General features: G+C 34.2%; 1 protein-coding gene across 4 annotated transcripts in view; it reads left to right on the forward strand.

The window, feature by feature from the left end:
• The window catches only part of DIAPH3 (diaphanous related formin 3), a 493,080-nt gene that overhangs the window by 322,021 nt on the left and 143,542 nt on the right, over positions 1–27,517 (forward strand). For all 4 annotated transcript variants that reach the window (XM_063102549.1, XM_063102550.1, XM_063102551.1 and 1 more), the window contains one exon: positions 9,318–9,453. In XM_063102549.1, coding sequence (XP_062958619.1) covers positions 9,318–9,453 — 136 coding nt within the window. The remainder of the gene's footprint in view (positions 1–9,317; positions 9,454–27,517) is intronic.

Below are 27,517 nucleotides of genomic sequence, written 5' to 3' on the forward strand. Positions count from 1 at the left end.
ATCTAAATAAATTGTCTAGAATGCAGTTCAGAGATAACTGTGTGATTAGAAGTGTAAAATTCTTGTCAAGAAAAAAGGAAAACAGGATGAGAAGGCCTGCCATGTGTACAGTGAAAGTCCCAGAGCATAGACTCAAAAGAATGAATGGGAAACAATATTCAAAGTCATGGGTGCGAATTTTCCAAATGAAGAACCTACAGAATAGGAAGATAAATAAGCCAGGTAAATAAAGTGAAACTCACTTCAAAAAAAAAAAAAGTGAAACTACAGAACACCACAGGCAAAATCTCTTAAAAGCAGCTAGAGAGAAAAGATATGACCCCCCAACATAACAACAGTTAGATATGGATTACTTCTCATCAGCAAAAGTGGAAGCTAGATGAAAGGTATCAAGTGATGAGAAAAAATAAACGTTTTTCCAATTTGGGGTATGCAGCAAAAGCTCTGTGTAGAACAAGTACAGAATTAAACTATTTGTAAATAAATAGAGTACAAGAGTATTTTCCATCAATATCCCTTTTTTTTTTTTTTTTTTTTGTCTTTTTCGTGACCGGCACTCAGCCAGTGAGTGCACCGGCCATTCCTATATAGGATCCGAACCCGCGGCGGGAGCGTCGCTGCACTCCCAGTGCAGCACTCTCCCGAGTGCGCCACGGGCTCAGCCCCAATATCCCTTTCTTGAGGGATCTTTTTTAAAATAGGAATTGGCAAACTTTTTCTTAATAGACTATACAGTAATGTCAGGTTTGCAAGTCATACCATCTCTTTTGCAGCTGCTAAACTCTGGTGTACAAGTGCAAAAGCAGCCCGTCAGTATGTAAATGAATGAGTATGGTGGTGTGGCTATGTTCCAATAAAACTTTATTTACACAAACAGGTGGTCAGCCCAAGGATTGTAGTTTGCTGACCACTGCTCTAAAGGATGTATTTAAAGAAAGAACACTTTTTTCAAAAAGAAAAGTTTGAGAAACAAGAAGGCATACCTACCATGAAAACAAATGTGGAGAAATGATGTATACAATAAAACAATATCTAGCTTGTTTTGTATAAAAAGGGAGACACAACTCCCTTCACTACTGGACAACAATGTTATATAAATTGAGTGAGGGAGATGTTTGGAGTTAGGGGTTCTATGTTCTTTGTATTGTTCAAAGGGGAGGAAGGGAGGTAAAGATAGCAATAGACTTTACGCCTTGTTAAGTTGTTAATTTGTGTAATAAAGTTAAAAGGATAACCAGTAAAAGGATAGAAGTATCCATTATAAATTCTAAACTGTAGAGGAAGAAATAGGCCAAGAAAGACACACAAAAATCAGCAAAAATAAAAATAAAAATATCATAGATAAAAATGGACAAATAGCAGGAATAATGCAAGGTGGTAAAAACAAATATTTTATAAATCACAAGAAAAATTTTTTAAAAGACTGTAAGATTGGATAAAAAACCCAAAATCTAGCCTTATGTAGTTTATGAGAAACCTATAATCCAAGGATATGGAAAGGTTTGAAGTACCATGACAGTTAATAAAATACAGTGCAAATATTAATCCAAAAAAGAGGGGAACTATGGTAATAGATAAAATATTCTTTAGAAATTATTGCTCATGATTATAAAAAGCTTAATTCGCCTGAAAGATACAATTCAAAAATTGTATGTACATAATAACATAGTCTCCGAATGACAATGTAAAAATTGATAAACTATAGGAATAAGTTGACAGATTTAACATTATGAGTATGTTGGGGAACTTCAACAAAGTTCTCTAACTTATTGATAAATCAACCAAAAAAATATTGAAGACATGGGAACTTTAAACAATTCAACTATCGACTTGTTTTAACTAGTGTATACTTGAGTCCAACCTCAAGAATTAAAGAATGCATATTTTTATCAAGCACAAGTGAAATTTTTATCAAATTGATTACAGACTAGATACTATGAATAAAATCTTGATAAATTTCTTATTATCAGCTTTATTCATTGATCACTGTAACATGCAATTAGAAATAAAATTTAAAAGGATGAAATTTTAATACATTTATTTTGAAAATTCTGAAACCACATTAAATAACTTGTATCAAGTATGAAATTATAGAAAAAAATTAGACCTGAACAATACTGAAAGAAGACCACATCAGGATTTGCAGGATGTACTACTAAAAGTTGTACAAATTTATACCTTAAGTCTTTATATTTATTTTTTTTTTAAATTTTATTTTGTCGATATACATTGTAGCTGATTATTGCTCCCCATCACCAAAACCTCCCTCCCTTCTCCCTCCCCCCTCCCCCCCAACAATGTCCTTTCTGTTTGCTTGTCGTATCAACTTCAAATAATTGTGGTTGTTATATCTTCTCCCCCCCCCCGTTTTTGTGTGCGTGTGTGTGTGTGTGTGTGTGTGAATTTATATATTAATTTTTAGCTCCCACCAATAAGTGAGAACATGTGGTATTTCTCTTTCTGTGCCTGACTTGTTTCACTTAATATAATTCTCTCAAGGTCCATCCATGTTGTTGCAAATGGCAGTATTTCATTCGTTTTTATAGCTGAGTAGTATTCCATTGTGTAGAGGTACCACATTTTCCGTATCCACTCATCTGATGATGGGCATTTGGGCTGGTTCCAACTCTTGGCTATTGTAAAGAGTGCTGCGATAAACATTGGGGAACAGGTTTATATTTAAAAAAATTAGACAAAATTAATGAGGTAAGCATTTGGCTTCAGAAATTTAAAAATAATCGTATAATCCTAGAGAAAATAGAAGGGAAATTAGGAATAAATGAAGGAAAAAGTTGCATAGAATTCAAAAAGGCAAAATGCAGTTATTTTGAAGACAAGTTAATTAGATAAATTTCTGGAAAGAAAAAAGAGAAGTAAATAATGAAAATGTAAAAAGGGACATAACTAAAGATGCAGAAGACTGTAAAAAGAGAAGATCATACTAGACACATCTGTAGGCCAGAATGTAAAAGTTAGATGACGTGGATGAGTTCCTAGAAAAAAATAATTCACGAAAATTACTTTAAAAGAAATAGAAAGTTTGAATAGTTCTATAACTAAAGTTTATTCTAATGACTTTTTTGAATTTTACAATTAATTAAGTACTTGGCCCAGAAAGTTTTGCAGATGAGTTTTACCGAATTTTAATGAAGTGATTATTCCAAACAAATGGAGTACAAAAACTATATTATGACCAAATGTTCAAAAGGACAAATTCTTTCTGTCCAAGTTGAGTTCATCTGTAAATGAAAGTGTGGTTTAATATTAAAATATCCATAAATACAATTCACTACATTAAGAGTTTAAGGGGGGAGAATATCATGAGATTTTTCAGGAAAACATTTGTTCAAATCCAGCCCCTGTTCAGATTTCAAAACAAGAACACCAAACTAATTGAACCCTTCTTGAAATAAGAAACTAGGGATATTACCCTCTTAACATGGTTATGAAAATTTAATTAGTTAGTACAGTAACATAAGACAGGCAAGAAATGGGAAGTATAAAGATTGAAAAGGAAGAAATTAAATTTTTGTTGTGGTTCTCTATGGATAATAAAAAAGGAACCTATAGGAAAACTATCAGAAATAATAAAAAATATTAATAGCATATATAAAAGTTACATTTTTATACATTAGTTACAAAATGTTAGAAATCAAAAGTTTTACGGAAGCCACCATTATTAATAGAAAGATAAGGTATAGAGAGTAAATCTAACAAAAGATGTCTGAAAGGAGAAAATAAGATTTTTTCCAAAAGATTTTTTAAAATACCCAAGTTAATGAACAGGCACATCATGTTCATAGACAGACTAAAAATTGTAGAAATCAGTTCTCTCTATATCAATCTACAGAATCAGAGCAGTTGGTTCAAAATCCTAATAGCTCTTTTTAAAGAAACTTAAGTCTATTCTAATATATAGATGGAAGAGCAAAGGCCCAAGTATATTGAAGACATTTCTAAAGAAAAATAAGACATAAGCTATGATAATTAAGAAAGTGTTATTATTGCAAATGTGGGTAAATTGACCAAATGGACTGAAACAGCCCCCAAACAGATCAATGCATATATGGGCCACTTGAAATCCAGAAGAGGTGACTTTGCAGATCAGTGGGGAAAGGCTGGGCAAAAAAGTTTATTAGGTCTGCATCTCATACAATTGAAAAACATCGATTCTAAGTAAAGTATGTCCTGAAATGTGAACAGCAACATTAAAACTTTATAAAGAAAATGTAGGAGAATATTTTTATGGCTTTGAAGTAGGAGAGGATTTATTTAAACAAAATAGAAAACAAGCCAACAATAAGGGAAAAGAGATTTTGACTACATAAATTTTAAGAACTTCTGTTTATTGGGAAACAACAGAAATAAAGTACGGTGACGTTATAATCCAGAATATATTTATAAAACATAAGACTGACACAGAGTTAGAATCCGGGATATTTAGAGAACTACAAATCGTTAAAAAAAGATACACAACTTAAGAAGGTAAAATATATGAATGTGCAATTTATAGAATAGGAAATAAACATGTTCTATAAACGTGAGAAGATGCTCAAACTAATTAGTAACCATAGAAATACAAGTTTAAAGCATGATATTCTGTAACTACCTGCTAAATGGGGACAGTGTTGGTGAGTATGTAGGCTATGATTATACATTGGTGGTAGGAGTACACATTGGCATAACCACTTTGAAAATGATTTAGTATCATCTGATAAGTAAGATAGAAGATGCACGTATTTTATTCATCAACTCTATTCCTAAATAATTAAAGTAATATTTTACAGTGCAATCCAGTAGTCTTATGTACAATGTGTGTGTATTTTTAGAACAGAAACAAAAGCTTCAACAAATAATGCTTATCCTTTCTGCTCGTGTTACACTAAGAAATGTTCTGTTCTCTTTCGTTTAAATAGTGACTGTTTAATAGTTTCTAAATTGATTTAAGAAACAAGTAATGGGAACTACCATTGAAGAACTTTTAAACATGTGCACAAGGAGACATGTACACAAATGTCCATATCTGTACTTGTCATAGCCCAAAACAGGAAACAACCTAAATTGCAGTGATAGGAGAGTAAATAATAAATAATAAATTATTATAGGCAATGAAAGTGAAGTACAACTTACACATAAAAACATGGTTAAATCTCAAACATGTTGAGTGAAAAAAAGTAAGTCAAATTAACAAAGGATGATGTAATTTCCTAAAACTCAAAGATAATGTTTATGATAATAACAGGTATAATTCATAGAGCATCAATCTCTGCCAGACACTTCTAAATTTTATGTACACAAATATTCATTTACATTTACTGACTGGGACATTTTGGTTTCTCTGAGAAGAAAATATGTTATATAATGTTATAATATATATTTAAGCTAGTTGTGGCAAAGTTCTTATTATTACATTTGTTTGTGGGAAACAAATTACAAAGGGAAATAACTGAGCTCATATATTTTATTTTCTTCCAGAATACACTTGTATCTCTCTATATTTTTGTATAAATATATTAATATACCTATGCGTTGTTATGTAGAAATACTACAATCTGCTGTTACCATAAAAAGTATTTGGGCCTCAGATAGGTTATTGATTATGCTGTTGAAATGAACAGTCAAAACGTGGCTGAAGTTTTGGAACCCTCTGTGGTCATTGCTATGGACTTGTAAGCTCACAGATCTTTCAGAGAAGTTCATGCACCAGGCTTTAACTGGGAAATAACACAAAAAGAATTTCTTTTGACAATACATTCCTGAAAGTAGTTGGTATAGTTCAATTTATTTGTCAATTGTCCTAATAGAAAACCAGGTCAAGATTAAGGTGATTTTAAAAATTAATGTCTTATGGCCAACTATCTTTATGTCTGGCTCACCTTTAACTTTCCTTTCTGGCTTTGAATTTAGGATTGAAGTAACTAAGAGGCAATAGTATCTTGAATAATGTGGGTCTCTTACTATTCAGCTTTTGTGTTTTAAGCTATTTTTACTTTTTAACATTTCGAATAAAAGAAAATCTGAAATTATTGTTTTAACTGGGATATTAGTTTCAGACTAAATGCCTATTTCTGTGCTGTCTATTGGTATTTTTCCAGCTAAAATTCTTTTCCTAATAGTTATAATGTCAGAATAAGATATGTTTTAAATGAGATGGGCTTTTAAATGAAAATCAATAGTGCATTTTCCATAAAACAAAATAGCTTTAAGAACTACTTCAGACCTTATTTCTAAATGTAAACATTATTTTTATAGGTCCTGGAAAGTAATTTTGACTTTTTACTTCCCAGTGGAATACTAAAAGGGTGTGACAATTATATCTGGTAATATCCAGTCATTAAAGTAGAAAATTGACATCAAAAAATTTTATACTTTAATAACATCATAAATAAGCTACATGATATGAATTTTTCATCTATTTCAGGTTCTTATTTATTTCCCTCAAGCAAAAAATACAATTTTGGTTCCTGAATATTTGCTTATCCTTTTTCTCTTCACAATCTGTTGGGCGTCTCTGGCGGCCACACGGGATCCCAACAGGTTTTTACTTTCCCTAGAGGGTTGGGGCAAAAGGGATTGCCCTTTTCTCCCCCCCAGGACGTGGGGTGAAAAGAGATTCCAAGAGATGGTTGAGCACGCCGCTGCTCTCACAGATAGGGAACAAACACATACACACACAGCGGGGGGTTCTGTCAGGCAGTTCCGTTTATTGTATCACAAAAGATCATATTTATATGCTTAGCAGGTGGGGATTTCCAAGCTTAGGCCAATCCTTGAAAAGGTCAAATGTGCACATGCCTTGCCTCTCTATGCTTAGCCCTCCCCCTTAACTTCCCTTGGGCGCCACCTTTTATCCGTTTAGGCCATCTGTTGTTTTTGCTTAGAAAAAGGGCATGGTCTCATAACAATCCATTCTTCCTGCCCCATCTCCTTTACACATACAAACATGGGTACACATGCACACATAAAGATATACACACTTATCTTTGAACCCATGCTTGTTTTCTACTTTCATGATGCCTTCTCCTACCTTCCTAACTTAGGTTGATTTTTATAGTAGTTACTGTGTTATAGCTAGCTCTTAACACATGCAACCATAATATGAAGCAACATGGTGGAAAAACACTGAGTGTAGCTAGCTTTCAAATCTTGCAACTTAAATGTCTCTTACTACTTGCATTACAGTCTATGAGTAGTTAACCATTCTGTGTCAGAATGGAGAATGCAGACTCCAATTTGAGATTAGGAGGGATTACATATTAAATCATCTGTTATTGCAGATGGTATTTTATAGTTTAGTAGTAATAATTAGTGTTAACATAAGTCAAGGACTGTGAAGAATTTAAGCATTTACCTACTGGCAAGCTAACAAGTTAACATGCTACAGTTTCATGGATGTTGGCAGAAGACACAGACTGTGGGGTCAGAGACAACAATATATTAGTCACAGCAATAGCAGTAGCCAGAATAAATAATTTTGTAGGTTCCTGAGCCCACATTTCCACAGGGTGATGTTAAGAGGGCCAGGTAACACCTACATACATAGTGGTCTGTGTTACTGGAAAGGAATCCTGAACTTAGGCAACCTAATCTTTTATAATAGGTAGTAAGACTGCCCAACCTTTGGTCTATCATTATGGACAGTAAACAAATCCATTTGCTTAAGAAAGAGATACTACCTCTATTTTCCAAGACTGTTCATTATACAAATATCTTTGAAAAGATAATTTGGAATAAAGGTGCTTGATTACTACTTGCATCTTAGAGTACTTAATCTCACACTTTCCTGCTTGAAAATCTCCAATTGTTTTCCAGTACTTTTAAAAGAAAATCTAACTCCCTATTTGGACTGTAGAAGACCCTAAATGGTCAAGTTTCAGCATATCTCCCTGTCCTCATATCACCATACTGGCCTTCTTTCTCTCAAAACCACCAGCACCCTTTGCATTAGCACTTCTCTCTGTCTGGTATGTTCTTACACCAGATGATCACCCAGCTAGCTCCTTGACATTCAAGATTCAGCTTGAATCAAATCAGAGTGAGGCCTTATCTGACCAACTAATGTAAAGTAACCACCCCAAACATTCTATCACACCACTCTGTTTTATTTTTCTAATAGTTCTGTATCATTTTGTTGTTGTTTATGCTCCACCCAACCACATAGAATGTAAACTTGTTTGAGAGAGTGCTCTGTCTCGCCCCCTCCCTTCTTTCTCCCTCTCTCAAGCCTTAGAACAGTACCATTTAATAGTCTCTCAGCAAGTATTTTTTGAATGAATGAATGGATGGATTCATGAGTTAATATTTCCTCTACCCTTTGCTTTTTGTTCCTCCTTTTTTACTTGTACTTTTCCTTTAATTGTTTTGGTCAATAAATATTAAACTTTATTATTTGATTTCTGATGAAGAACTTGCACTACTGTCTCTAGGGTAAAAAAAAAAAAAAAGAACACTATAGTAAAGAAGAAGTGAAAGACTGCCCCCAAAATAACATAAGCCTACTTGTTATAGTTTGATTATATACTTTTCCTATTTAATACCATTGGTGATAAACTAGCAATGTGATAATCTGTTTGGTTTCATTGGCACTTATGATGCCATGCTGTTTGTTAGCACTTAGAAAAATCCATGTTTACTTGCTAATTCCCACTAATACGACATGAGAGGCATTTCTTGATTTGTATAAAACCTAGAAAATAAGAAAGTAACTAATCACTTATCTACTGAGATCTTATGATTAGCATGTTATTATTGGTTTTGATCAACAGAGGACCTGGCTTTAAAATGCTAAATATTTCTTTAGTTATCTTTATGATACTTTTCTCTATATGAAAAAAATTTGTGAATGATTTATTGTAGTAAAAAGTAGCCATTACAAGATTTCAGCTCTTTTCTATCATTTCAACTATTTTCTTGTACTTAGTAATTTACTTAGCAGAGAAGGTATGGAAGACTCTAATACAGTTGCTAGACACTTTCGTAAATATATATAGGAAAACAGTTTTGTGAATTAACTGCTTTTTTATTTTCAATTTCATCTTCCTTCTCCCTTTTAGTTAGTTAATTCCATTAAGATTTTAACATAACAGTAACATAAATGTTATTTTAACATATTTGAACATTTAAAACATACGTTTTATAGATATATGATATATGTTATCTTTTAAAAGACTGTGTTACTAATATAAGAACTAACCATTACCTAAAAGATACTCAATCATGATTGTACCTTAAGTATAATTTAAGATTCATAATTCTCCATTTTCTTGTGGGATCACTGTGGTTAAAACTGATCATTTTTCAAAATTTATTTGCCATAGCAAGCAATAAAGGAGAACATCAAAAAAAGAGAAGCAGAAGAAAAAGAAAAACGTGCCAGAATAGCTAAAGAATTAGCAGAGAAGGAAAGACTTGAACGCCAGCAAAAGAAAAAGCGCTTATTAGAAATGAAGACTGGTGAGTACTGTCAAATTTGCTATTTATGCTATGTATACTTAAGATTTATACTGGTTACTTATTAGCATTTTAATGTACTTTGACGAAAAAGGAAAATATAATAACTTGTTTGTGTAATTAAACCAAGGAGCAATGATTTTTTTATGGACATTCTCCCGTTTAGTTTCTAACAAGTAGTGTCTTCATTCTAATGTTTGTCATAGATGATTTAGTCCTCAGGAGCACTCTTTTGGTTCCGGTATATTCGCAGTTCTCTGACTACAACTTTGGTAACAAATCTGTAATCATGTATGTCAATTAATAAATTAGCAAATATAGGAAACTGTGGGAAATTCTATAGGACATATTACCTGATTTCTTTAACAAAATATACTCCAAGGGAGGGAAAGAAATGATGGAGTGAACTTACTAATATAAGTGAACTTACTGATTAAAAGAGACTTAAACCTATCAACTAATTGCAATATATGAGATTTATATATTTCATTCCTAACAAATAATTATAGAAAAAAAAGCAGTCTGAAAAACTTGAATACTTTTTTTTCCTTGTAAACATGTGTTTTGAGAGCCTCCAGCGACATTGGGATTTCAGTACCAGAGTGGTTTAGCAGACCTACCCTAATGGGAAATGAAAGGGAGTTGGACTTAGGTGTTTACTGTATGCCTTTCATCAGATACTTCTTTTACCTGGAGGATGGCCTAGTGCCTAGTTGTCCAACCAGCAACTAGGGGGTTCTTTGTATTGGCAGAGTCCCTTGTGGCTCTTGCCTGACCATCGCTCTGGTGCTGGGAGCCTAACCTTGAGTTCTTTCAGTTGACCTGGGAAACCTGGCCTGGGGAAGACCCTGATTCTTCAGATGGAAGGTGAAAATTCAGTCCACCACTGCAATAGGAAACAAGTTCAAGGATTTTTCTTACAGATAGTGGGCAGGGAGAGCACAATGAGTTGGGAAGGTGGTCCTTTGTCCCTGGGTCACATAAGGCAGGAATGAAGAGTCAGGCAGAAAGAGAGAGAATGTGGCAACTAGTAGTGTATATATTAGCAGTGTATATAAGGGGATAGGATGTGGGTTACTTTAGGTTCATGGGCAAACGCCTGAATGGTCCCTTTAAAGGAAGCTGTGGAAATGTGAGGAGCCCAGCCTGCTAGGCCAGAGAGATGCTTCTAAGTTCTTATCCCTGGCCACCGCCTGAGCCATTTGGGTGTGGTGTAGAACTGGAAACTGTGTCAAGGGTGACTAAGCCCTGCTTCTAGTATGAGAAAATTAGAATTGTATTCAAAATGGATGCTGAGGCAACAAAAAATTATAAATACACTTCAGTGTGACATATAGTTGTCAGTATGTTTCGTAGTGTCTTTTAGAGATTCATACTGAAATTTACACACAAAAATACGTGATATCTGGGATTTAGGTCAAAATAGTCTGGAGTGACTGGGAAGTAGTTGGGCTTATAGATGAAACAAGATTGGCTATAGATAGTAATTGCCAGAGGTGGGTAATGGGTACTTGGGGGAAAGGGTGTGTTCACTGTACTATTTACTCTATTTTTGTATATTTTCAAATTTTCTTTAATAAAAAGTTTTGGAAAAAAACTAAAAAATAAAAAAGTTACAGTCTTTTAGAAACATGCGTTTATATATATATTTTTTCCAAAGCTAAAGATATCACTAACTTCGAAGCAAAAGAATTAAGTAAATTGTAGTTATATTTTCACCTCCTGAAAATTCTGGCTCTTCCACTTCCAAGCCACTAAGGATTGCAGAAAGCTTTAATTAAAATCCATCAGCTTCACTGCTAAATCACCACAGTTTACAATTCAAGGCTGCATATTCACCTAAGTATTCCCCAGGGATAGACAGAGATGCCTACTTCGACTTCTTTACTTTCACTTTTACGGGCATATTTTATGTTTAATAAAGCAAAGTGAGTACCGTAATGTTTCACGTTTGATTCTTCCAGGGAAGAAAAATCTAAGCACAATTTCTTGTTTATGTTTAAATTTAGGGAATCTTGGAAATATCTTAAAGTGTTAACAAAAATGGAGATCAGAAAGGTTTAGCATTGATTTAAAAAATATGCTTCTGGAAATAATTTTTAATTAATATATTACCACCTAATTTATGGAACATTCTGGTGTTTGAACAGTAGCTCATTTAGTGTTGGCTGAAGAGTCTTCCAGATGAGTTACTAGATGGCAGAATGGCTGTATATGTGGTTTTGCCCAAGGGCCTATCCCACAGAGCCTCTCAGAAATTCTGTTATATCAATTGGGAAAGCTGAAACCTGATAGGATACAAAAATTTTAATAAAACTTCCAGCATAATCTTAATGTTTTAGTTTAAATTTATATCTCTCCTGAAGGGAAGTTCTGCTTTTAAGAATAAGTCTATTTTTCCAATTAAAAAATATATTTGCATTATAAAAAACACCTAAACAGTAAATCAAAAGATCATCACCCATAGTCTCCTTACCCAAAGAATCATTGTTAATATTTTGGCACGTTGTTCTTTCAGTTTTAAAATTTTCTGCCTTTTAGCTACAGGCCTCAATCCCGCCCCTCCTCCTTTCTCCTTCTTCCATCCCATTTCCTTCCCCTTTGCCCTCTCCCTCTCCTTCCCAACTGCTCTGCAACAACATCATAGTACATAAAAATAATAATAATAATAAAAAAATAAAATTTCCTGCCTTTTAATAATAGCTATGATCTTAGCGAATATGCAGTTTAGTATCTTGCTTTATCTTACTGAACCTTCTGAATATTTCAGGGTATTCATAACTTGTAATTCTTAATTTGTAATTTCTAATATCTATGTCATTGAATTTGCTGGGTATGCCATATCTAATTTAACTTGCATTAGTCAGCAATGAAATCATAGAACAATTGTTATTTCCTACTTTTCAATGTGGTAAATATGTTTATCCATAAATAATGTTTATATTAGTATTTTTTAAGATATAGAATAGAAAAGTATAAATGTTTTTAAAAGACTTTCAATGCACATTGCCAAATTGATTTCCAAAATTTCCCTGACTTTCAACATTGGGTTACAATTGTGCCTTAGTTAAGTATTCTCATTTTTTAAGGTTTGCTAATTTAATAGATCAAAAAGTTATGTTTTATTAACTTTATTTGAATTTCTCTGAGTGCTGCTGAAGTTGGATATTTTTAAGTGTTTGTAATTTTTTGGTATTCCAAACATTGTGAATTGTGTTGTCTTAGTCTTTTTCTTGTTGATTTACACAAGTTAGATCTTCACCAATTAATATTTACCTTTTAAATATCTTCTCTTTATTTGGCTTTTTATTTTTATATCTTGACATATATAAAGGTGATTAATTTCCATTCTGTAATGTTCTATAATGTTAATTATAATCTTTGTGATTTTTTAAATCACATTTAAGTCTAGAAAGTAATCCTATCAGCAATTTTATATCCACTTCAATTTTTTTCTGTTTCAATTTTTTATAATATGACTCTGCTCCATTTATTTGTAATTCTTCCTTAGTCATTCATATACTTGATATATATGTTTTAATATACTAGGGTCTGCTTCTGAATTTTACCAAAACCGTTCCAAATTTAGCCATCAATTGTGGTTAATAATTGGTTCATGTTGCTTTAAGACAGGTAATATTGTGTCGAGGACATTACCTTCTATTCTTAATTTTTAAAATAGGTTTAAAGAAAAGTTCCATTGCATCTTTTTAAAAAATTTTTATTAAACATATTGATTGTACATTTTTATGGTGTACGCAGTTGTGTTTTAAAACATGTATACAATGCATGCTTATCTATTCAGGGTAATTAATGGATTCATCATAGCAAAACTTAATTATTTCTTTATGATGTGCACATTTGATCTCTTCTCTTCTAGACATTTGGTTAAATTCCATTGCATCTTTTCTTAATCATAGAACTCATCTTATTTTACCTGTTTATTTTATAGAACTTTTTCTGTACTATCTCTTCCCAAACATGATCTGTAAATTATCATAGTTGGGTCTCAAATAAATATAAAATCCTCATCCAATAGGACTTCCCAAAGCCTTATGCTGAGGTGCATGTGTGGCATAGAGCAATACATTTTGACGTTTTCCGGGAGAGTGTACTTCAGAGCGTAGTCTGGGTAACATTGATTCATATAAATGATATTAAAATAAATAAATACTTTAAAATAATGTATCTATAAAGTAAATACTGGATATTATATGTGTATATTTTCATAGATATATGCAAAGTTATTTGACACAAAATACTGAAACAAAGCTATGATGTAAGAAGCTATTTTGGAGACGTCTTCTGTCTTTTAAAAACATTTGAAAATTTTGAAAATCAACTTTGGATTTTTTTTTTCTTCTTGTAGACTATGGGATTTTAAAGAATCTAGGGATGTTATCCTAAATTTCATCACATGTAAACATATGTTTTTTCTTGCCAAAGTGAATGATGACTTCTAAAACCCCCTCAAATCATGATTATTCTGAATGGTCCTTAGTTTTCCTTTAAAAACAACACAATGATTAATGTAGAAGGATGAAGTATTCAATTTCTTAAAATAGCTATGCTAGCCAAGTAAGTCATTTAAGAATAAAATATATTATTACTTATTGTTGATACCTTTTTTCATATTTAAAAATAATACAAATATGCAGGCACCTTTTTTATATGTAGAATATGCTTATCACTTCATGATTTTCATAACACTTGAAAGCTTTATGAAGTAGAAGTTACTAAAGGAGTATTCCTAATTAGTAATTGATTACTGAAAACATTTTTATGCAAAACATCAGTTTTTTATACTTTTAATGGGTACATTGAATTTTATGTATTCCTGACATTTGACGAATATGATCTTCAATAAAGTCATTGTGTTGTTATAAAAATATGTGTTATGGTCTTCTGTTTTATTGGTATAGAAAAGAAATTTAATAGCTAGACCACTTTTTATTGTTTCTTTTATTCATCAACAAATAGTTGAGTTTTTTAATATGCTGGGATTGCAGTGATAAATAAAAATAAATAAGGTCCCTGCTGTGATGAAGTTTAAAAGTCTAATGAGTGAATTAGACAACCAAATATGTAAGATAATTTCAGATAATAATTGAGATGAAGTAAAATAAGAGGATAATGAGATGGAGACCAGCAGTGGGGTAGTGGTGGTAACAAAATTTGGTCTGAGTGAAGTCAGAATGTTAAACATCTTAATTTATAATATTGGTTAATAAAAATCCTCAGAAAATGATAGGATTTATAACCAATATATTTATTTTTGGATAACCAGGCTCATGTTTATATGCTGTACTAATAGGTGCTAATGTTGTACATTTGTTAATTGTGTGAATCAACTAAAACTTTATATAATTTTTCTTTGCAGGCATTTTATTTTAGTACAGAACATAGTACTGTTCAAATCTCTGTAGAGTTTTTCAGCCTGGCTTTCTCAGTCTCAAAAAAATGTGGAAAGGGGGATTATTGAATTTATATTAGTGTTTTGTTATCTCTCTGGGCCAACAACTTTTTGTTTTCCTTTTGTATATAAGATACACACAGCTGAGTGATAACAGAAGAGAAAAATCTTCACATAACTCTGCCATAAACCCTCAGGTAGCTTCCTTCCATATATTTTCATGACTTTAGTATTTCCACCATGCAAATGAGAGCTGAGTTTTTTTACAGATGTACAGATTCTTATATCACTACCAGCGGTAGTGGAGGAAATTAAATCATTGTTCTTTCTTACCTATCATAAATAATTACTTGCCCTGGACAAGAGAACACTCAACTATTTTCAAGTCTACTATTACTTATTCCATCATTTCAGAATGTGATTTTTGCTAATAGAGTGGAAATAAAGATAAAATAGTGGGCAAAATTTCCCCCAAGAAGAAAAATGAAGAAATAAACATTATTTTGAGCAGCAAAACTTCACAGAATCTCATATTATCATGTTATAGTATTTAAAGGTCATGTTTCTCATTTTTGTTTTCTTTAAAAATGATGAGTGTGGAGGTCTCTTAAATATTCCCATATATAGTGTTATTTCTGGTAAATGATTTAGTATTATATTGAACAAACAAGCATACTACATTTTCATGATGTTTTTATTTAATTAGTATACGAATTTTGAATAAGTTGTGTAAGGTTGATGTTTAAATTTTAATTGTTTTAATTTAGAAAATACCTAAAGTATTAAACATAAAGTAGAAACTAGTAAGCACAAACACTAATATTTATTCATTGAAAGTACATAGCTATCCTTATGCGTGCTCATTTTTAGTAAGACAAATAGTAATAGTGATTTTATATGATTATGTACAACTTTTTCTAAACTCCATTTCTGTTTCTTAATCATGGAAACAAATAGGGCATTTGATAAGAGAATTCAAATATTATGCTTCAAGACTTCCTGAGTATGTAAGCTGATTCACATAATTTTTAAATAGCATATCAGAATGGCCTTGAAATGGACCCAGCGTTGTATAATTACGTTTTGTGGGGGAAGTAAATAAGAGCTTATTTAATGTAGCAATAAAAACTGTATGAGCAGCTCCTATATTTTAGTCTTTAGGTTACAATTTGTCTATTATTTATTAGGCTTAAATGTCTCATTTGGTGCAACTTCAGTCTATTAAATAAAGAGATAATTAGCTTTTAGAAATCTGTTGTTTACCCACATGGCCAAAACTGCTCCTTTGGTTTTCATTCTGCAATTTAGAATAACTAAGCAATTAGGCCTCCATTTTAGAGGAAATGCATATTACATAAATACTACTTGGGAATGTCTCTGCCAGTCTCAACTAATATGCAATTAATGTGTGTACTTGCTTTCATAAAAGCTTTGACAATTACCCTGTCCTCTACAGATATCATAAAACTTAGATTATTTTCCATAACTGTGCATATTCTAGTTTTGTGCAGTAGTCCTTTCAATTTCGTAGTATTACTGGCAATTGATGCATGTAAATAAACCAATGGTTTTAATATTTCTCTGTATAGAAGGGTAGAATAAATTAAATTTCATTAACTTAGATGTATTTCTCTTTTTGTTTCCCCATCTTTTATCAACAGTAATAATAACAACAATAATTGATACTACTACTGCTTCTACCATTTATTGATCATGTGTTATCTGCCAGGCTCTGCACATGTTTATTATTGCATGTAATGCTTAAACCAAACTTATGAGACTAACTTTATCAGAAAGTTTGATTTACTTGCTTATGATCACAGATTTAGCAAACAGTGAAGCTAGTATTCAAGTCTTCTAACTAGAGGTCATGTTTTTAACTACTGTGCTATTATTCTTTTACTACTTGATAATTTAACCATAATGCAGGGAAAAGGGACCAAAAACAATTATTAGTAATTGCTAACTGGTACTTGACTATACTTATGTAAGGAGGTTGAGAATTAACTTCCCTGGGAACCTTGGGTGAGAGCTACAGCCATATCTTTTGTACTGTAATCAGTGATTTTCAGCCAGGTGGTCTTTCCCTTTACATTTAGAAGTTTTGGTATGACTGCCAAAATCAGGGATCCTTCCCTGCTCTGGTTCAGATTCAATTTTGATTCTTCTGATTGTCCAAAGATTTCTTTATCCCAATGCCTAAGACTAGAAGTAAAACATCAGCACCACCCCTCCTTCTGGAAGGAGGGATTCTTCAGTAGTTTGAATAGTTCTGGGCCCAAAACAATGGGCCAAGCTTGACAGTTCAGAGGAGGATGGAAATTACTCCATTGCGTTCATTGTTTGACCAAGAAGAAAAGTTAAGGAACCAGAGAATTTGTAGTACGGTAGGTTTTAGAAGGGGCACACTTAGTGTGCTTTACTCAAGAACAAGTGCCCTGAGACCCCCCTTTTCTCCTCCACCAACTCTACCTGTAACAATTATTTTCCTTCTGAAAACAACTGCTTTCAATTCTATGGATAGTATCAAGGGATGTCTTGTGGGAAGTTTTTCCAAGGGTCTCGTTTATGTTCAGGAATCTCCTTGACTGGAATAACACAGCTTCAGTTACGAAAACTCATTCAGAGTTCAACCTTTGTGTGTCTTCTCTGCGTAACAGTGCAGGAGTCACACTCCATCCTCTGTCTCTTTCCAACAAGCTCAGAAAAGAGAAATTAGGAGAGGAGGCTCTCAGACATCTGTAGCACAACTTATATTCAAAAAGTGATTATTGTTTTCTCTCTTTACTTTCTGGAGAGTTATTTGTGTCACTTTTTGTTAAACACCTTGGGGTACATCCTCGTACTAATTGGTTTACTGCCCATGTAATTTTTTTTTTTAATTTTCAAAAATTTTTTCCATTGCCCTTTTTATGAGTATTACATAATATTAACTATATGCCAAGTAGAAAATAGATGCCAATTTTTGTTGTTTAAATTTGTTTTGGAATACAAGATTAAATCCCAATTACCGTAAGCTTTATTTGGGACAAAATAATTTAAACCTTTATGATGTAGCATGGATTACTTCTAAGAATTTTACCAAAGAAATTTTTCTATTAATATCACTTATTCATAAATTTTCTGTTATCCAGCACAGATTCATCCAGTACATATTCTAGGTCAAAAATCATATCAGTGAATAATTTTGATCTTATCACGATGTGGAGAACTCTATAACTTTTATAACATCAGCTGCATTTGTTGTATTATAATTGAGAACTCAATCACAGTGGCATCTTCTTTGTGTGTAACATTGAATACTCCTTAGCTAACTGTCTCCCCTAATGTTCACTTTCCACAGCAGTAGATTGTTGTCATGAAGAGCTCTTTCCTATCAGATTATTAATCCTGAGTGAAATTATTATTTGGATTTGCTAGAATTTACATTCTTTTTAATTTCAGAAATAGAAAATGAGTATTGTCTTATTTTCAGACTTAATCATAAAACTCCATCTTTTAAGAAAATTATCCGATGTATGTTATCTAATGCACGCCTTTAAACATTATGTAAATCTGTTTTTAGCATTTACCCCGAGATACAGAGACATCTAATTATTTCAGATTCATATTTAAACTTTTGAAACTGCATGGCACCTCTATATATGTCTAGTACATCACTTTCAAAAAAGAAAAAAATACGTATTACAGTTCAAACAGAGGTGAAATTTATACCGTCACTTAAATCTAATACTTATTAGTGCCATTCGAAAAACTGTAACAACCAATCAGACAAAGTTGCAACAAAAATAGGGTTTCTTTTGCCCTCAGGGAACCACTAATATGTCTACAACCCCTTTTGCAATTCATAAGTACAAAATGTTCTGAAAACCAAAAGCTCCTAAGTGACTAGTGTCCAAAGTCATTTGATGTCAAAGCTGACCTGAACTGCTAAGAGGTCCCATTGAATGTGAATATTCATGCTGCGGAAATAATAAGTTTAATCAGATGATGCTGCCCCAGGTTGTGCTGAGTATGTTATGATTTTACAGCATGTACACCTTTTTTTACTTTCCTACTGTCTGAAAAATTCTGAATTCTGAAACATTTGGCTGCAGAGGTCGTGGATAAAAGGCTGTGAATTTGTACTTGACAGTGACTTCTCTCTCTTTCTGTTGAGTTGGTTATACCATCCACTCTACCTCAGGCACAATCTTTGCCCTAAATACCTTTCCCCTAATTCTTAACTGGCTGAATCCTATAAAATATGATTTTGTTGAATTCTTGTGTTCTCCAAAATGTCTTCTCTCAATATTTTTACTTGATATTAAATAATCTGTTTCTTATAACCCATTATAGTCTTGCCATGTAACTTACAAACAGAATATTTGCTTATGCTCATTTCATTTGTTTTAGGCTTATGCTTCTAATAGAATTACATTTTTCAAGAACATGGCCTTATACATTCTTTATCTCATAGGACCCAGCATAGTATGTGTACAAAGTAGATACCACAGAAGACATTCAATAAGATTTGTTAAACCAATTGATGAATACTTAACTGGCCAAAAGAAATCTCTTCCATTTTGTGTTCAGTTTAGTATATTTGTTATTTATGTGAAGAGTAAAGAGGTAGATCAAACTATAGCCCTAAAGCTAAATTCTGTAAATAAAGATTTTTAGGGTAATAGCCACACCCATTACTTTACATATTATCTATGGCTGCCTTCATGCTACAAGGGCAGAGTTGAGTGGTTCTGACACGACCATATGTCCTACGAGGCCTAAAATATTTGCTGTCTGGCCCTTTACAAAAAAAGTTTGCCAGCTCCTGATATAAATTGATAATCCATACACTCTGTGCTTTGATTTTTAAGACACAGAGTAGAGAAACTGTTCTGCTAACTTTTTTCTTGTTTTTCTGTAGCCAAAAGCATGCATTTGCAAAATGGCCAATCACTGTTGAAAATAAGTAGTAAATGAGTAAAATTATTGATAAAAATAATGATACTTGTTAGGGAAAACATCTTTAAGCATATCTCTGACTACAGAAAATTATCTAATTTTTAGACTCTGTTCATTTGAAATGGCAAATTGTACAGTTGAACTTTTAAAATGCTGGCAGGCATCTGGGCTGCTGATTGTTTCAGTGACCAGTCTAGCCCAGCCATTGTGCTATTATCTTTTTATTCCAGCTCATAGTCCCCAGTATTTCTGTACTATTGTTTGTATATCTTTTGAGATGAAAATATCAATGTGTCAAAAGGTCATAGGTGGAACTAGGTTTTTATTTCTTTATTAATGGGCTCTCTCTTTTCTCTCCCTATTTTTGGTCATTCTGACATTAAATCCTTAAAGTTGAAGGAAATCCTTTCAGTGGTGCTGAACTTGGGCATGAAGGTTGCTCAAAGTCTAAAGTGATTATCTCAAAGAGGAAAAAAGTAACTCATCATGTTTGGCTTTTGATGATGAATAAATACACCCTAGGGTAGACTGGGAAAATTAAGCAGAGAAATTGAATATTTATATGTTACTTGTAAATGGTATAAATAGGCATTAGTGTTTAGATGAAATTTTAGACATTATTTTATAATAGGATTTTAAAATATTGTTTCCTGGATAGCTTCCTTTCTCAGATATCCAATGTTCTCCAAGAAAATTAGAAGCACCATAATATTAACAGAGTTAACATTGAGGGCAGCCTTAACACAGGCTGGAATGTCCCAAGGCAGGAAGAATATGACAGACTAGTGTAGTAACAGAAAATAGATGACTGACTGTTTTTGGAACAAGCAATTCTTGGGAGACCATTGCCTGACTAGAGTGAATTGTCACCCTAGAGCTTCCAATAATAATTATCATTAACGGGTAGATGTAATAGTAATTTTAGTTCAGTATAATCCTTCGAATGTTTATTTTTAAACTATTAGTGCTATTCAGGTAGGAACTCTTGTAAAGTAGAAACATTTTCGTCTAATTAGTGCTGAATCAGAGGTTCCATTACTAACTTCCAAGAGAGTTGTATAAAGGATCGCTGCTTTAGGAAGCTGGGTAGATTCTATCCAAAGTCATTCTCCAACTCTGATTCTCTGACTGGCAGTTAGTTTGGAAGATTCTAAATGTGTGACAGTTCATCTTTTTAACTTAACTGCAAAGTAGCCTTCAAGTGTTATAAAGTCAGGAAGATCATTTGCTTGTGGAAGAAAAGGGATTATTTTAGTTCAAAGGCCAAGAACTAAGAGAAAGACAGTCTTTCTACTGCATTTCAGATGTATTTTAGAAGTATTGAATCTCTTAGGCTGAATTGCAGTTATGATGTCTGGTTTCCAGTGGATATTCTCAGTGATAATTAGATTGTACTTTCTGCTGGATGCACGTGTGAATAAAAGTACTTACTATTTTTTTTAACCTTTTGTCCTCTATTATTTATTTTAATGTTTGTTATGGAACCAGTGATGCTCTTTACTTCTCTTAAAAGAAGCACAATGCCTTTTGATAGTAGTCACTCATTGTTTCTTGAATACATGGAATATTTTTATTTGATAAATACTAAATAATAAACCTGTTAAATACTTTAACAGGTTATCCTACCATTTTGCTGTGACTCTGTCATTCTTTTGGCTTCTGCATTGGTGTGGGGAAGGGAGGATAGGTTGACATGTGAGCAGTACTACAGGAAAGACTACCTCTCATCCTTCAAAATGTGAATCTTGAATTAGGTGGATACCCAATGAACAGAGTGAAATGAAGGGCTATGGTTTCCAAACCTGGAAGTCCAGTGGGCTGAGTAAATTGAGGCTCAGAGTACGAAATTCATATTTGGACTAATAACAAGTAATGTAACAGGGCTGGGATGATCTTTGGATAGAGCTGCACGAAGAGACGAGGCTAAATTGGAAGGTGGTAGAGCATGCTATGCTTTGGATTTTTTGCTTCATCTTGTGGGCACACTCCAAGGGCATTAAGCAGGGTAGTGATATGGTTTGCTTTTAGAGAGATGGCTCTATGGCAAAAATAAAGATGGATTAGAGGATGTGGGGGGATAAGAAAGAGTGAGACCAATTAGGAAACTGTTGCAATTTTGCAGGAGATAAATGTGGAGGACCTGAACTAAGATATAGTAAGAAAGAGAAGACTGGATGGATTTGAAAAGCAGTTTAGAGGTAGAATCCATAGGGCTTGTTGTGGACTGGATGTGGGAAGACAGGAAGAACACTTTCATGGCTTTGTGGATGATGGCATACTAGCTTTAGGACACATTTATTTTTCATCTCCAATTTAAAGCCTTTTTAATCTGGGGATGAGTTTACCCAAATGAGCCTGGCATAGGGTAGGAAACATGACATCTGCACAATAACTGTTAGCTTCTTCCATAGAGGACAATAGAAACAAACTCCTTTGTTAGTAAAGACATCTTAGTCATTTTTTGTAACTAGACTGACCAAGAACCTCTGAAAACAAACCTTGTTTAACGCATGAGGATGGCGTGGAGGTGACACTTTCCTGGTTAATCTGAGTTATGGGGTTCAGGTCAGGTAAGGGGAAGACTCTGTCCCATTATCTCCTTGAAGGAAAACTGGTCAGTCTCACTCCTCCCCCTTTGGCTAAAACCAGCCCAGATATTCAGGCTCAAGGCTCTGTGATTCTTATTATTAAAGTTTGCATTTATGTGTATTTTCTTTGCATGTGTGATGGTGTTGTAGTCAGTATTTAGTGACTTTTTTTCTTCAAGCACTATCACACCTTATCTAGCATTCTGAAAGACATTCTGAAAGGCTCCTCTGTGATTTGCTCTTGTTCTGTTTAAGTTTATGACAAAAATGGGCATTAGAATACCTTATTCATAAATAGAATTATTACTGTAAAGATAAAAAAAAATGCTTCCTATTAAAATGTTCCTTCATTCAACAAATAGTTATTTAGCACATATTATGTCATGGTACTATCCCAGGCACTGGGGATACAGCAGGAAACAAAGTAAGCATACATCCTTGCCCTCATGGGCTTATATTCTGGCAGGAGACGGACAACATTTACGATAAGTATGTACATGAGTACAGTGTTGGAAGTCCATAGTTCTAAGGAGAACGAAAGAATGCAGTGATGGGATGATAGCAAGTGTGGGAAGGAGTGATGTTTTAAGACAGTGCAGGTTTTTTTATTTGCCAGAATTTTCAACGTTATGGACAGTGTTGCTATTCTTCTTAAATACAAGGGGTATCACATAACACTGAGTGTTCCAGCTTAGGGATGGGGGTGACTGGCATGCCAGCCCCTGCTCCAGCAGTAGCTAAGTGATAGCAGTTTGGTTAGCTTCCCAGAGTATAATTCTCCTCATGTACAAAATAAGATTCCTTCTGACTTACAAAATTCCATCTGTATTTGATAAATTAATTTTTAAATAAAAAACATGCTTTATTAGAGCTCAAGCAATCAAATTTTGCTTAGCCCTTCACTCACTGGTTCTATTACAATATAGGCTGTATTATAAGACACTTTTCATTAGGCAGTAAATATGAGTCTTCATGTACCATGATTTTTGCTTTCCATTTGGTTATAGGACAAATTTATTTTAAAGTTAACTGTTTAGAATGTTTTCCCCACAATTTTGATCAGTAAAAGAAAGACATGTTTAGAAAAAGTTACTGATACGGAGAACTTAGGGAAATATATAGATATGCAGGTGTGTATGTATGTATATAGATAAACCTTTTCATTAATGAATCATTTCTTATGTTGATTACTAGTTTTCCATCTATGTTCTTGATTTTCTGAATGGAAGGTGCTTAATATGTATGTAGAACAGAAATGAAAATGTCGTATATTACAGAATCAGTTGACCTTTCTACAGATTGACAACTTTTCATTTTCCCTGACAAATACTCAATCAGCACTTCAGTCTATTAAGAACAGAGCTCATTAACATGCATAAACTAGCAGCCTGATCTAGTTATAATGCATCTTTAATGTGTTACATGTTCAGTGTAGTGTAACTACTTAGTCCTGTCGTAAAAGGTAGAGTGGCCTCCAGTGATCAACAAGGTTCTGAGATCAATTTAACCTGGATAAAATCTTTAACCATAACAACTGTCATTAGAAATGACTAGCATTTTACTAATTAGCTCACTATTTATAACTCATAAGCTTCTCACAGATGGTAAATGTTTATAAACACCCACAGATGTGTGCACAGCTGACTCTCAGTTATCCGCAGGAATAGGGGACATAGATAATTTAGATGCACTCACAATACAAATCCTCATTTTAGCTAGTTTCAAACTCTTTTCTCTTTGGACTTTTTACTACAACTGTCAATGAAGTAGCAAATTAATCTAATTACGACTTCTCTTCTTATTGATGCACCTACCCCCTGATGAAAGCACTAAGACGTACAAATGTGGTCACACGATGGCTGGCAAGAGAGTGCAGATGGAATGCACAAGTGTAGGCAAACACATTGTGCAGTGGAGAATTGTTTGTGTGTTTGTAGCTGTGTGTCTAAAAACAAACTTCAGCAAGACACCCACTTCAGGAAAGTTACACCTGAATTCCCTGGGACAGAAGAAAAAATTTCCTTAAATGTGACAGAAAGGAAAGGACACCGTTTTCCTTGGTGGTCTAGTCCTGTGTTGTTAATCATTTCTTTTCAGATAATTCTTTCTGAAATTTAGTCTCAATTTTTCATTATAAATGTCAGCCTATCTACTGTCTCATGCTGAATGAAGATGAAGAAATGTGAATATGATAACCTAGAGCACCATGAAGTTATTTCTTTGTCTTATTTATTTTGGCCTAAATAGTCTTGTGTCTTGCTCTTCTCTCTTGGGTTCTTAATCTAAAACTTTCATTTATTCTCCTTTATGCTCTTATCCAGGCAAGTTTAAAGGCTGTATTTGATGGTGTGCACACAGAGCCAGGAGCCATGTGGAAAATAACTGAGGCCCAAAGGCCATGTACAGAATTAACATGAAGGGCAACCATTTGGTTTTCTAATGATCTACAAAATTACATCTCCCAGACTGAGGCATTCACAAGTTAATACAAGTTTTTTTTCCAGAGTTTTCTTACTTGAAGAACATTTCTTTATTTCAGCTTATTGTGGAGGAAGATTAATCATTTCTAAGCAGCATGTTACAAATATTCTAAAATGTTTAAAGAAGGAATTTTACAGTGGATTAGATGGTGATCAAAATTAGTGTCAAAAACTTGAATAGTAGAAGATAGTGGCCCTGAAGAAAAACATCTTGTACCAGTGGAGCTATCCAGCAAATTTGTAACTTCTCAGATAAATGATATATTTTTCACTGAGGAGTATTTGTAATTGCTGACAGGTTGTATAAGACTCCTATTAGACCTGCAGGACAAGATGGAGTTACTGCTGGTCCTGACACCAGCTGCAATAAGTCACCAGCCTCCATGGCTGTCTATGAATTTTTTTCAGGGCACGTGATATAAGGGTTGGTACAGTGGGGGAAGACAATTATGGAAGGGAATACTATGAAGACACCAAGCAATTTTTTGGCTGTCACTGAATGAATGGCAAAAACCCATTCTGGGATGTGGATGGAAGCATGGTGCCTCCTGAATGATGTTGTTAGCTTCGCTGTATGACCAATTATCTTCCAACAACAAAGCCATCTACTACTCGTAGATTTATTTGGACAAACCATAAATGCAATATGGCTGGCACTCCAGAACAGTATATACCTTATTCTACCACTAGAAACAAGATTCGGGAGTGGGTTCTACCTTCAATACACTATAAGTAAAGGAGATGAGAAATAGTTTAAACATGTAAAATATGGGGCTTTTCATGTAGTCACACTTTTGCTGCTTACCATTAACTTGATTAAAATTGACTTAAAACAAAAAAACCGAATTCTACTGGATATTCTCCTAATAAGAAAAGTGACTAGGAATGCAGTGCTTAGAGATACAGAGATCCCTCTCTATATATTCACCTTCAACAGTTAAAAATCAATCACAGGCTTCTGGCTTGAATAGATGGCAAGTGCTATTTACTGAAATGAGGGAGACAGAAAGTGTTGGGAAAATATAGGAAAAATGGTCAGGGCCCCTCAGATGTTCAGAATCTTGCCGAGCATTTGATGTAAATAAGCATATTTGCTCAGGTGTTCCTTGGTTATCGTCTAGTGTAATTGCACATGTGCACCCAGGTGTCCTGGGTTATGGACTTAAGTATAAGGATGAGTGGCTCTGATCCATGGCACCTCCCATCCCCGGGATGCCCGCCCCATGGTGGGGGGCTTCTACTGCTGCTGGAGGCTGCTGCTTTTAGTGCCCCCAGGACCCTCTGCAAGGCCACTGCCACTGCTGGACCTGTAAGCTACCAGACCTGTAAGATGCTGCCGCTGAGGAAGCTGAGGACTGAGCTCATGTCATCTGGCAACAGCTCCTGGAATCTTTCCCAATTACCTAGCATGGACCTGAGTGTGAGGGGTCTGAGGACCCAGTCTGTACAATGGGTTTGTAGGGTCTGAGCCCTACCTCTGACAAAATAAATGGAAACTTAGTATAACTAAAATAATAACTAAAATAATGAAACATTTTGGCCTTAGTTATGATTTACCTTACTTTACAGAAGGAGATAGAGGTTGGGGGAAATGGTGATGAATTCAAATTTGTATATATTACATTTGAGCCATCTGTAGGATATCTGAGTTGTCATGTCTAGTGAGTGATTGGGTCGGGGCTAACGTGACCAATTCATCCCAGTTTGCCTGAGATTCACCCAGTTTTAGCACTGAAAGTTCCATGTTCCAGGAAACCTGTTAGTCCTTGGCAAACCAGGATGGTTGGTCACTGTATTTGGGGCTGAGGAGTAGAGGCTGTATTGGTGATAAAAACTTGGGAGTTCTCAGTAGTGAAGCCATGGGAAGGAATAAATTGTGAGTGGAGAATGTGAGGTATGGTGTAAGAATGGGCAGAGGAGGAAGAGCCATAAAGGGATCTCACAAAGGAGTCACCCTGGATATATGGGAGAACCAAGAGAGTCAGGTGTCTTGAAGCCCAAGGAAGAGGCCATTTCAAAGGGGAAGGGATAGTCATCGTTGTCAGATGCTGCCAAGAGATCCTGTATGAACAGACTTACCATTGTCCCATTGACTTTTAGTTCTAAAGAAAGGGTAGAGGGCTGATGAATTAATATGGGAGATGAGACTGAGATGTGAGTAAGAAAGGGTAGTAACTAGAGGGGATTTGGAGAGCAATGGGAGAGCAAAGCAGCTGTTTTAATGTGTTTAAATGCAGATTGGAAGGGAGTTTGGGAGAGCAGAGTCCTGAGGGTGGCAGGAGAGGATGCAGAGGAATGATACCCACACAGGTGGAGGGAGTTGTCTTGCCAAGCAACATGCTCTGCTATTGTGACAGGTGGGAATGAGGAAAGTCTGGGCCCAGGTGCAAATACATTTGTAAATTTAATGGTGGGAAGTTAGGGGAGCCTTCATCACATGGTTTCTGTTTTCTATCTGGAATAGAGGAAGGCCTCTGCGTAGGAAGGGCAGTGGTTGGTTGGAAGGCTTGAGGGAAGCGTGGAAGCGTCAAACAGCCCCTATCAGGGAGTGGGAGTGAGCGCCTCCTGGTTAAACTCAGGCGGAGTGTTGAGTTGCAGTCAAGAATCCAGTTGAGGTGGCAACTGTGGTATGTACTAGCCCT

Source organism: Cynocephalus volans, chromosome 7 (assembly GCF_027409185.1).
Source record: "Cynocephalus volans isolate mCynVol1 chromosome 7, mCynVol1.pri, whole genome shotgun sequence".
Taxonomy (NCBI): domain Eukaryota; kingdom Metazoa; phylum Chordata; class Mammalia; order Dermoptera; family Cynocephalidae; genus Cynocephalus; species Cynocephalus volans.